This window comes from Microchirus variegatus (assembly GCF_963457635.1).
Source record: "Microchirus variegatus genome assembly, chromosome: 1".
NCBI classification, from domain to species: domain Eukaryota; kingdom Metazoa; phylum Chordata; class Actinopteri; order Pleuronectiformes; family Soleidae; genus Microchirus; species Microchirus variegatus.
The window spans coordinates 17,243,450-17,257,082 of NC_139802.1; the positions used below are offsets into that span (position 1 = coordinate 17,243,450).

The 13,633-nt window shown below is 38.7% G+C and overlaps 1 protein-coding gene across 2 annotated transcripts in view; it reads right to left on the reverse strand.

The window, feature by feature from the left end:
• Positions 1-1,006: 1,006 nt before the first annotated feature.
• The window catches only part of grik2 (glutamate receptor, ionotropic, kainate 2), a gene marked incomplete at both ends in the record, with an annotated part of 185,142 nt that continues 172,515 nt past the window's right edge, over positions 1,007-13,633 (reverse strand). The window contains one exon of one of the 2 annotated variants that reach the window (XM_083900835.1): positions 1,007-1,269. In XM_083900835.1, the coding sequence (XP_083756961.1) occupies positions 1,007-1,269 (263 nt within the window). The remainder of the gene's footprint in view (positions 1,270-13,633) is intronic. The other variant, XM_083900836.1, reaches the window with a different exon arrangement.

A 13,633-nucleotide genomic window follows, 5' to 3' on the forward strand; every position in this document is an offset into this window, starting at 1 on the left:
ACCCATACAGAGTTGAGGTGAATTTACTGCAGTAGTGAAAATCCAGTCCGTAGAGATATAAATACGGAGTATCATAAATAAAACAATAAATAGAATAAATAGTTTGTGTTTCGTGATTGCTGTGAATTTAGACATTCCAGGGTTTATCCTCATTAATATTATGGGTGTGTACCTCCACAGAATCCTTATTATTAAATGACTACTGGCTGATACATGGACATCAACGGGTCACTACATTGCTCCTACTCCTGCATTCGCTGCTTGTATTTTACCATATAAATCTTAAATCTTAAAACCACCCCTCCCCCCCTACATTAAAGACATAATGTTAGTACTCTGAAACACAAATAAATGATATCACTTATTGCCTGATGGATGATATACAGTTTATCAATTTCTGATATTCATCAATATCGTATGCAACTAAGCAATACCTCTCTATACAGTTTAGGAGTTTCAGTGGTTCTCATCTTCGGGGACTTTGGGTTGAATTTAGTCAAGAGCCACTGTGGTCATTCTGTTTACTACTAATAATAACAATTAAAAATAAAAGTCTAATCCAGACCTCTTCCCCTTTCCCACAGCTTTTTTTAATGTCTATATCCACTCAACATTATGAGATGCTCTTGAGGCTGCTCGACCAGCCTCGTTCGAAAGTGTGCGGTGAAAGACTGACAGAGCAGCAGCTGAGGATGATAAGTTCAGTTTCTTTTCTTTTTTTTTTTATTCCCATTAACCACTGCTGTCCCGATTTGAATTTATTTGCAGACTACCTCTTTCACTCCTGGGTTCTGAAAATCCTTGTCACCTTGCCAAGGCGGTAAGAGTAATGAGGTAACTCACTGAAATTTTACCCAGGTTCAAGTTATTTCCACAGGAAATATTGTTGAATCTCTTATCCCTAACTAATTTTAAATAAACAAGAATGACATTTCCCCAATGTACAACCAATATCTGCTCTCTGACATAACCCAACTGTCAACAATCACATCCTACTCCCTCCCCCTTACCATTTACCCCTACCTCTTTCCCCAGTGTCTCTGCACAACTTCTCACTGCAGGAGAGAGTGTGAGAATGTGATTGAGATTCCCAAGGATCCCATTTTAGGCCATGGTCTCTTTCCCTGGCAGTCTGCGGTCGTTGAAAGTGTGCATGTTGATGACCTCCTCCGTTTTCACCATGACTGGGGGCTGGGGCTTGTGTTTGAGCCGGCGCTGGCACTTGAGGGATATCCGCAGCTCGTCCACCACGGCACTGCAGAAGGACCTCTGCAGTGGAAAAGAGGGAGAGAAAAAAAGGGAGAACAGAGTGAGCTTCAGACTTCTTCCCCTGTCCAAATGTTATGGGCAAAAGAACAAGCCTGTAATTGTAGGCAGCCTTATTTTGTTGCCTTCTCCAATCACTACCCACCATCTAGGTGCATAGCTGCCACGGGGCAAAAGGTGAAATATGCAGTGTAGCAGGCAGGAAATGGAAGAAATGCAGGATGGATGCAGACGGGGAGAAGGCTGGAGGGAGGTGCTGGTTTGTGGGCTGTGCGGTAGAGAGTTAAGGGCAAATAAATACTAATGTGGATACAATTGTGGTGGATTTAAGGAGTGGTTTTTTTTTTTTTAGAATTTTTATACAAAAAGTGTTTAATACATTTACAGATATTTTACAATGTGCTGTTGTCATGTCTTACATGAGTCAGAGGCTGGAATGCAACAGAAAACATTTGTGTCCCTTGTGGCTGCAGGTGGCATTAGAGTGGAGTTGCTCTCATAAACGATGCAGCAGGAGCAAGAAGCCAGTAAGGAGATGGTTAGTTTTCCTGAGAGCAGGTGTTGTGACATTAATAAGCACTCTTGCTGTGAAAAGCACCCAGTAGTGCAGACAATGCAAATCCACATCCTTTTGGTGAGGGATGTCAGCAGGCAGCCAGACTGAGAACCGAGTCTACATTTTCATCCCAGTGGCCAAGAGAACAACCAGGCGAAGGCAAGTTTTATAGGGGGTGGATATAAATGTGAATAGTGTTTTGTAACACTGTTACAGGGCTTTGTGTATTTAATTGATTTGTTTATTTCTGTAGTCTCAAAGAGAAGGAAAAAAACACAGTAAAGTGGCCCAAGAACATTTAATGAGGAGCCAAACCAATTTGAAGAGATGTAAGATCATAAGGGTTGTATCATCACTTTAATCATGGCTGTGTTTGGGGTGACATGCAATAGCACTTCTGCGCCTGATGTCAGTGGTTGTTGTTGTTGTCCAAAAACAGCAGCTTTGTTCATTTAGTGTCTGTAACAAAGACGTTATCTCTTTGTGCAAAACTGATACCTGTCCTTAACTCCAAAATACAATGAAAATTCAAAACAAACACACTTGTAACAGGGCAATATCTATTATCTATCAATTATTCTCCAAGGGTTGGGCGAGAGTGTCAGAGGATAAAACAACATTTATTTGCTGAAGGTGACGTGCCAGTCAGCTATTGGCAGGAGGTAACTGGTCAGCCACGCCAGGAATACAAAGAACAAACCAATCCAAGAAGAGGATTCTCACGTCATGCTTTGCATATGAGCAAAACACATTACAACACAGAATGTTAGATGCTATGGAAATTAGGGCAGAGCCTCTAGTGCTGATGTTTTTAAGATTCTTTCTATTCGCACATGGCTACTAACTTTGGAACAAGTTTGCGTCCATGGTAAAAAATAATGTAAGTGAAATACAATGATCATAAAAAGACAATACTATGAGTACTGCGAATAATATGCAGACTGATCCTCTATAAATCCAATTCCTAACAATACTGGGCTACTCTTTTACAATACACAGAACATTGTATCCGTCCATTGTCTGTGCCAAAAAAAATATTAAGACTTTTATTCTGACAGTTCTGCTGTCCATAAAATACTGCATTCCCATGTGGCACCAAAATCGTTAGTGTGGGCATGAATATGTTTCCACAGGGAAAAAAGTGGTACCTGAATATGACATTATCTAAATAGCTATTTTCTTTCCAGTGCTTGGACCATAACATGGTTTTCATGCTTTGGATCCAGCACTTTTAACACATTTCAACGCGCAATTGAGATGTACTGTTGAGAGATTCAAGGCTTGTTGGGATTTAAAGGGTTTTTCACTGCAGCATGGTTAGAGTGTTGAAAGCCCAGGTAGATTCATTTGAATTGACAGGAAAATAGAGCGTGCAGCAGCATTACTGTTCACCACCATCTGTGCACCATCCTCCCATGGTTACAAAGGAATCAGCCTTTGAAGGGGGATCATTCTTGGAAAGAATGTCAAAAAATAAACTGTCAAGCAAAACTCATAACCAAACATAGAGCAAGGTCCTGAAAGTTCAACTTCTCTCAACGCAGAGGGAAGAAAAACAAAATCTGCTGCAAATCTGCTTAAAATTAAATGACACAATAAGCTGTTTATCAATACCCTCAAGATTTACACAGAGAAGTGTTTTCTGAATGTCTGACATCTCTATGTGCAGTACATCATTTTTTTATGCTTTCCAAAAAACCGCATTCGTGTCAAATATTAAATCTGTTTACATTTTTTTTTTTTTTGATATTTGGAAAACATTGTGATGTGGGTCAAAACGATTACATCTTTGAGGTTAGAGGAGCTTTGTTGTCATGGCTACTGTAGCAGAAGTGTTTTTGGAATGATTGTTGACTGTCAGTTTGGCACAGGAAATAAGCAGTGATCTCCTACCTTAAAAAATATATTTGACACATTTGTTCACCCTGAATTCCTCCCTCTGCCATCTTCGTTGAATTGCTGAATGTAATGATAACCATTTGGTCAACAGTAAATATAGCTCACTGATGGGCTTGGTGATAACAAGGCCGAAAAATTTAAACCTTCTGTGGGTTGTGTGCTCCACCTCCACTTTTTAACGCAATTGGATAAGACGTGTATTTAATTATTTTGTTTTAGCATTTTTCTCTATGCAGTTTATCTACATGCTGTGCAGAGGCGATTGAGCTAAGACAGCAAGGGGAGCTCTCTTTCCTCCTGTAAAATACATGGTCAAATATGTACCGCCGTATATTTACATTTCATTACTACAAGTGCGCTAAAATGCAATCAACTATATGACTAGTTCGTTCAGAATCAGCTGTTTCTGGGAGTCAGGGGAGAGAGCCAAAAGCTGAATTTATGTGTAAATAACTGGACCTGAAAATAGCTTCCCTTGTTTCAAAGACTAGCAACCGCCACTGACGCAGTCATTATCGTGTAGCTGAACATCTGGACACAAGCCATATAATGTCACAGTGTAGACTGATTAGATACAAGCAACTGTGCATGAATATTTAATAAATGCAAAGATTCATGCACTATTAGTCAATCACATGTATCCAAATGCCATATCAGCCCTAATGGGGAAACTGGTAATCCAACAGCTATGAGGTGAAAATTCAATTTTCTCCACGAAACATGTAAATTTGAGATTTTCTTTTCCACATGAGGGTCATGGGTGGTGCCGGAGCCAATCCCAGCTGACATGGTGAAAGGTGGGGTTCACCCTGGACAGGTCGCCAGCCCATTGCAGGGCAATTATCATTAAATTCATTTTTTTATTTTATTTGCTGACAGGCCTATGTTCTGAGGTAATATTTGATACCAAGTACTATGTCTGAGTCAAAAGAGGTGAGCGAGGTAAATGGCCAGAGAGCACAAAGAACAAGAAAGTTTAGTATGTATAAGAAGTCCAGTGATCCAGGTTGAAGTTAATTGCTAAACCCTGTAAACACACCCTGTCCACGGACTCTTTCAAATATTTAATATTCCAATTAATAATTGATCTGATTCTGCTCAGTGGTCAATGACGCACAAGACAGTTTAAGACTGCATATTCAGCTTGATGAAACACGATGAAACCACACACAGTACAATCAAATAGACAAACATGCGTGAAATATTCATAACAGAACAATGGGACATGCTGCAGTTTGTACCACAGGCAATAAAAAAATACAGATGACACAAACATACACACACACACAAAATTAATCTAATGTATAACTTTGTAGATACATTCATCAAGTAAACTTTTCTAATTAAGTTCATCACAAAAACAACATCTGGAAGCTATAATTCCAGCTGTAGGCTAAACTATTTTTAGAACATTGTTTTTTTTTGCTGTCAGTAAAATCTTTGACTTTGCTTTTGCATGCCATATCTACATTAAATAAAATCTTCTGAGCTTGCAAATGCCATCTGTGTGTCTTATCCGAGACCTTGCCACATCAGTGCTGTGACAATGTTGTATAACATCCACTGCAAGCGTGTCTTTGTACAATTAAGTTTAGAAAACTGAAATGCCTCCAAAGGCTATTTTACTATCAACTATCTTAGCAATGGTTAACATAGAACAGCCCATGGGCTGGTGCACAGTTTCTCTGTTCTCTGGTAAAAAAAAAAAAAAAAGGCCAACCACCCTGCTTGTGTTTATTGTGTAAGTGATGGTGGATGGACCACACACTGAGTTAGTTTAGCTCTGTATATCAGAGAGCTGGGTGGTGGAAAGTATACTCCACCATGAACTTGAGTTTGTATATATTTCTTTATATAAAAAAAGATTGCCATTGATTAGATAAGGGATTTGAAATAAACAGGTGAATATAACAGGAATAGTACAAAGAGGAAAAAAAGCTGACAAAAGGCTAGGCAACTGGGTCTTACCTGGTGTGATGATCAGAGGAAATGGCCTGGAACATCACTAAGTTGATGAGAAGGACAACTGTGCCCTGTGTGTTACGCTCTAAAGACCCACTTGATAAAGCCAATGTCTGCTTAAATCTACAGTTAAATCTACATATAAAAAGACAGAAACAAAAAAAAGGACTACATGCCACATGGGCCACAACATAAGCAAGAGCTCTATCCTAAAGAGGACCAGTGGCTCACAAACCTGAGATGCATGTGTCATTAGGGTGCACAAAAGATAAGTAATAAGTGTCACGATGCACAACCCCGTGCACACACATCCACTGTGGCCAGGGCTTAAGCAAAATAGCTCATGAAAAAATGGATTACTGCTGTCTGTGTTTGCATCTAGTGTTAGTGCCCAAACAGGTGAAGGGTCTGAAAATATAAATACATTTCCTTAGCTCCTGATTGTCAATCAACAGCTGCTGATTCCCTCATCTCCTGTAAAATCAAATGGCATGGCAGTGTTTTCATCACTAACAGCTGTATAAGCTCCAGGCTTTGGGGATCGCTGGACCCACACTGCTCGCACACAGGGGACACATTGCCATCATGGCTGCCTGCTAGTGGCATGCTGGATTGATGGCGACTGCTTGGGGTCATTGGATTACAGAGTTTTTATGGTGCTTGACAATCAGCCGCAGCTGTATGGCTGCATGTCAATGTGAGGAAGGGTCTGCTCACTTTAAGGACAGTGGAGAGGTTGTAAATTTGACAATGAGAGCAGACGTCAAAAGGAAAACGCTGCATTTTGTTCATGTAATTATTTGCACAGGCCTGACTGTATAAATGACTAATGGTTAATAAACTGCATACGATGAAGACATTACCCGGGGGATATTATAGGTTTAATCTTATTCTACAGGTATTATGGAAGCTATGAGTGCAGTCATCCAAAAATAATCAGAGGATTACTACATATATTGAGTAGATGTAAAGTGAATATATCTTATTCTGAAATAGACTCTGTCTTAAAGGAGCATTGTTGGTCTATTCTTCAAAATACAACAAATGAAGGCCTAACCCACACCTGTGAGAGTGAACTAATGGGCTCCGTTCAGCTCGAATGGAGGTGCAGCAGATGTGAAACTGTGATGCAGATGGGATGGGGCTTGGCTGGGCTATAATCCTCAGTTTACTCTACATCTCTGGCCCCTGGTCAGCAGTAAATGATTAGCTGTTTTGAGATTTGGTTCAATCTGTGGGCTCTTTTGAGCTGCTGTCCACATTTGGTGCACATTTCTGCCCGCATATAGCCCGAGTTCTTATTGTTGTGCTTGTGTTAAATTTAACATCTTCACACATTACACGTCCACCTGCAAGCATTAGAAATACACCAGTATTTTTAGCTGAACATCAGTGCTGTCAGATATTCATCCTGATGACCTTTTGCCTCGTATTTAGCGATACAGACAATTTTTTTTCTGGGCTATAAATTGGAAATAAAATGTTGTCTAACTGAATAAGTTGTTGAATAGTTGCTAAAGATCTAAAACTAATATTTGCTCTATGTACGATTAAGTGGGCTGAAATATTTCAGTGTTTTAAAGAATGCAGTAAAGGCAGCCATGTTGTTTATTTTACAAAAAAAAACAAAAAAGAAACGTAAATGTATCTCATCACAAGTGCATTTGTTATAAATTCTTACCAGTAAAGTATTCATGAAATTAAATTCATGTGTGAATGTGAGAGATGCACTTTCTTCCCAGTCTTCAATTTCAGCTTGTGATTCTTTTTTAGCTCTCTGCACTTCCCTCTTCAATTATGAGGGAATCAAAGAAAAACACCTGAGGGCTGTAACATTATGTTTGACAATGCAATAGCTTTTCTTAAAAAGGAGGACAAAAAGGCACCTTTGCATTGCAGAATTAAAAGAATAAAAAAATGTGCATCAGTGCATGTGCTCATCCACAAACTACTTGACATTTTGAAAACACACACACATTGTAGAAATCTGAAAGTGACAATATTTGTCAGCATCGACATAAATAACATTATCGCAAGCATTAAATGCTTAAATTGTGTTCTGTCACTTCTAGGTTACAACCTACACATGACAACTGAGCCTGAAACAGCTTTTTTTTTACCCCTAACAAACAATAAATGAACCCTTATTTTTGGCATAATTCAAGTTGCTTTGGAGAGTCTTAATATATCACTGTGTAAATATCACATTTGTAGGTAACTTCTTTGTAATGTTTTAGTATATGATGGTCTCTTTAGCAATATAGGTTTAATAGGCTTAAACTTGTCAATAGTGATTGAAAAAACAACACCATGTTTATGTTGATCCCTTATAAGCCCTGCATGCACCAAGTTACTATCCTGGACTCTGGGAGACAAGTTTATTGAAAAATAAAGATTTGAATTTGTCGATTTAGCAATTGAGTAAAACAAACAACAAAGACACTATTCTCATTCTCCCACTAGCTATCCCCAAAGATCAGTGGCAGTTCTTGCTTTTATGGCGCGAACAACAAATACTATTATTAACCAACTGGAATGACAAAAGGAAAATGTATAAAGAAATCATGAATTCCAAAATATCTGTGATCACTAATATATTAATATATAATTTCCATACAAATTCAAGATACTTATAAAGCAGAGAACTTGATAAGAATTACAACACTGCCATTTAAACAAAAAAGGTACTAATTAAATAGTTCAACGTCCATCTAAATCCTGATCTTTATTGCCGTCCTTGATGCAAAGTCATCAGCTACATTATCATGGGGAATCTGAGCAGTAATTGCACCAAGGTGGTTCAGGGCCAGGTCTGTGCTGATTAATAATCTGGAATCTTCTTATGTTCTTTCGACCAAAGACCTGGCTTAAGGCCATAAAACTGGTTCCACTCCCGTGACGGCTGCTTTGCTGATCTGCTGCATCTCGCACACCTCTGTTGTTCACACAAGGAGCATGCGGCTATGTGTCTGCTGTGAACCTGCTGTGGAGTTACCAACCCCCTCCCCTTCTCCTTCCTAGTGTGAGACCTTCCCAGCATTGCTTACAAATGATTAAGAATTAGGAAGTAAGGGTGATGTTGTGAAGGGCAAAACATTAAGATGGAACTGGCAGAGGGCGGAAGAGCTGAATTGAACCGCTTAAAAGAGAAAAAAGAATCCTGATTATGCAGGAACAAAATGAAGAGAAGAGAAGAGAAGAGAAGAGAAGAGAAGAGAAGAGAAGAGAAGAGAAGAGAAGAGAAGAGACCTTGGACAGGCATTCATTCCATGGCAAAGACTTGGGAGACTTCAAAAACAACGTTTACATATTTATATGCCAGGCATTAATGTGATTTGTTCAAATTGCTATTGTAAAGATTGTTCTGCTTTGTATAGTAGCAGGGCTGCTGACATGTTCTACTGCTGCTTTAAGAACGTGCATTTGCATGAGGGGGGTGCTTATCATGACACCAAAACCTGCTTTGAGAAAAAGTAGCTGCATCCTTACCTGCATCATGCTACTGCTATATATTTCAATGGCCAAGCAATTACTCACCTAAATCTCCTGGAGATATAAAAGGACTAACTACTAGCCTCAGAGACAAGCTTTTAATAACTACTATGAGAAAGACAGGTAACTGGTGCTCAGATCTAAAATAGGCCTATGTTGATTCGTTGAGGGAAATCCAGTGGATTGATGGATGAAGACTTTACCCGAACCATCAAGGTGGCAATTATTTTATCTTTTGTCAAGACTATCCCAAGAAAACTGTTAGCAGTTGCAAAGTAATCTGCCAGAAATCTGCGGATTGAATTGGCCTCCTGTCCTTTGCCTTGTTGTTACCAGATTGCCTCCACTGAGATTTAGCTCGTCCACTAAATCTATTTATGCCGCACAAGGAGCTCTGCCTCGGGGAAAAAAAAGATAAAACTCCAATCTGTCATGTAACTGAGCCCAACTACCTGACTCATCAGACTTTCCCTTTGAGCACGGACATGTCTACATATGCATACATGTATGCATTTGTGTGTGTGTGTTTGTGCATGCGTGCTGTGCTGATTAGATGGTTTCCTCACAAACAGCCGGTGGTCCCTGCACCCCGAGAGCCAGGTTAGTCTGCAGCAGCCCCAGCAGCAGGCAGGAGGAGAGGAAAAAGCAGCAGGAGGAAGAGCGGGAGGAGGAGGAGCGGGAGGAGGAAGCGGAGGAGGAGCTGAGGGAAGGAAGGGGCGAGAGAGGAGCAGAAGGCAGAGAAGGAGGAAGGGGGGGGGGGGGGGGGACAACCATGGTAATCATGGAAATCTAACAGACAAAAATGGGGATGATAAAGAAATGCTCAGCTGAAAAGCGATGAGGCATTTTACTCGGTGGTAAACTGAAATATATATATATTTTATTTTATTTTTTTCTGAAAGATTTAATTGAATTAGCTTTTCTAATTGTCATATGCATGTTTTCAAACTGAAGTAGCAGAAGGAAATTAAAACTACAAAGTATACTTACTCCTAACATGTCATATAAAAATTTTGATTTTAAAATGATCAACAATGGCCCTATCATCCAAATTTAGAAGGAGAAGAGAACACACCAGCTTTGAATGACCTTCTTTAGACAAAGTCTGAAACAGAGACACCATGTCAGTCAATGCCAAAGACTAGTTTGTGAGAATACCTTTAATTGTATCATCAGTATAAACTTTAGACTGAATATGGAAACACCCCTAAACACCCCTAACTTTTTTCTGGGGCCAATGCCCCTGTAGTCCCATGACCTTGATGCAGTGTTTGTGTCTCTTCTTCACCCTTGCTCCAGAAAATGGTCTGGTGTCTAAAACTTTACATTGGAGGCAATTACAAAATACATATACCCTCTAATCCTAATATATTTGATTTAGTTTTATTACAAATATACATCATAGTGAAGGCAACAGAAGCACAGCTGCGCTGAAGTGTGCTGAGCCAGAGATAATGAAGAAGACTTCTGTTTACACAGAACATACTGTGTAAGGAATGAGAATGTGGCAGTAATGGATGCCAACTGCCGTAAAACACCACCACCAACCAACCAAGCTTGTGTGTTCGGACTCCATGTGCAAGTTGCATTAAAAAAAAAGTTAATTATTACAGCCCTGTCAAGACATGGGTTTTGACGAGTTACTGAGCAACATGGAAATATATTTTTGTCCATCTCCACCTGGAATCCTGACCAATGACTGTTTGAATTAGTTGGTGAAAGCACAGTTTGCGCGGTGGTCATCATAGGTGCTAGAAGTGATGGTTAACACTGTGTAGCAGTAATGATGGGATGTGCATAATATAAAGCAAACCCAGGGAGTGTGAAAATGTGTGAAGGAGGTTGCATAATAGTCTTGCGAGATAAATGAAAATGACAAGCCTTCAGAGCTCTGTGGTTGGTAAAGTTATTAAATGTTTATTTTTTTTACTGAGTGCATGTGATAACCTATAGTAAATACAGTTCAAAAAAACAAACAAACAAATAAACATGTATGGCCTTAACATGACTGTTCCACTCATAAAAAACATTATTGACAGTTGCCCTAATATTTTAAATGCTGTATGGCTCACTATTAAATTGACTGGCTGCTTATTTTTCCTCATTTCTAATGTTAGAGAACAGAAGTAATTATAAAATGCAAATTGCTGGATGTGCACTGTCAAGCACGTAAAAACAACAAAAGAGATGCTTAGCACCACATTTTTCAACTTGACACTCAGAGCATCATGGTGTGAAAACAATCCTACCTTAAGAAAGTAAGTGCTGTTGATCTGTTTAAGAACCCTAGAGCAATGGAATCTAATGTATGGCTGTGTGTATAATGTAACACAAATACGGTTAATTTTCACAGATAAGCAGATCGTTTGACTAAATATAGCAAGCCTAGATAGTAGTATGTGAAGTATTGGACTTGTTAAATATCATTTTCATTCAGAGTGATATGTTATTACTACGTATCTCTTCCTTATCTGTTTACATTTAGATAATTTTTGCACGTTTGTCTTTCTTTGCACATTATACTTAATTAATTCAAATATATTATCTCAAAAAATGAAGTCCACAATAAATCCTATTTTATGAATAGATGTGTGATTATCCCTGTCTCTATGGCCCACATTGCTTATACGACTTCCTTTTGAGTTTCTTTAACAAGCTATGGTAGCCTAGGCAACCACTGAATAAGTACTGTTTTTCGCAACCACAACCACTGGTAACATAACAAGAGGGCTCTTTCAGTGTACTGGAAAAAAACAGCTATGATTTCCTCTGCCAAAGGGAGACACATAAATGAGTAAATGCAACAAAATTACAGTACCTTCCTATCGGGCGACACATTATATTCGTTAATTGCTAGCCTTTTAGTTCTGGGACACAAGTACCGTGCACTTTATGTTAGTGTAAAGTTTCCTTCCGAGCTTTAGTCAAGGTGTGGTCTTTCACTTATTTCTTGTATGTTCTTGTTACTCTTAGTCGCCATAGCGCCCTGGCTGATGTGCAATTCAGCTCCACATTTTATAACCCATTATACAAGTACTGAATCACTTACACCTTAAATTTAAAACTATGAAAGACATGTATGAAGCAAATAAATATACGTCACTGATGCCTTGCCTTTTATTTCTTTCAACAGAGTCATCTCTCATGACCACCTGGTTCTATGTGGTATAGCATTTAGTTATTGGCTGCACTCATGATCGGCGTGTTGAGAATGCGCTGAAAGAGCTAACAGTTGTTTTTCCAAATTGAGTTATCTGAAAGAATTTTTGTGGTCGGCTGATGTTGGTTGTTTTGTGGGACTGGAGAGATACATTCTTTGACTGCATGTTGAAAGGCTGAATTGATTTGGTAACAACAAATCAATTGAAGTTGTCTCAGAGTGGGATTGTTGCTCACAGGGCATACAGAGAGGAAGAGCGACAACTTTGAAGGTTAGCACACTGTCTAAAATGCATATTTATGTGAATGTAACCGGAGCAGGACTATTGTGGTTGTCTACTATGGCTATCAAAGATAGCAAAGTACAGCTGTCTTCAAGCTGGACTGTGGCATTTAATGACATGTAATGCATTATGGGACAGGAATAGCTTAGTTAAGGACCACATCAAAGTTGAGGACTAAATAGAGTTCAATCGTGTGACTCTTGTCATATATTTTGTTGCATTTAAAACTATGTTCCCCAACACACTTTGTGAATATCAGCATAATTATGTGAACAGGCAGGCTCCAAACCCAGAACAGTCAAACTCAATGTTATTCTCATCCAGTGATTCTATTTGTGTGCAGTTCAGAGCAAACAAGTGCTAGTGTGTGTCAAATATTGTACAGTCAAGTGCTCCAATCAAACGCATCTCCACATAAAAATAGGTGCATAACACGTGACAATCGTTGGGTGTAATTTCTATATCACACTAAGTGCAAGCATGACATTGTCTGAACAACAGTTAAAGTAATATGGTGCAATTTGAATGGAGAATCCTTCTGTAACAGAAAAAAAAGGCCAGACTGGAATAGTTGGGTACCATTAGGCTTGATTGGACTGTTAAATAATAATTAACCTTTGTTAAGAAAATAATAATTATTATTAGCATTCTTTGTCTGTATGGCGTTTTTGTGGAGTATGTTTATCTTTGGCCAAATCGACACTTTATTTTAATTTTAAAACACACACTCTGAGCACATTAATCAATGTTGACATACAAAAAGACCTTTGGAAGTGACAGTTAAAGAAGTTACCTGCATTTCTGATTGGCTTACTTTCAGTTCCAGTTCCTCCTTGTTTTATGTCCAATAGAAATACATACCTGGTCTCATTATCACTATTATTATTATTATTATTATTATTATTATTATTATTTGCAATGTATGTTGTAGTGTCCTGTTTTGTGTCATATGTAGTAATTGAATTTAGAGCAAACAGAATTATAGCAAATTAACACATTGATTACTTGTTTGATT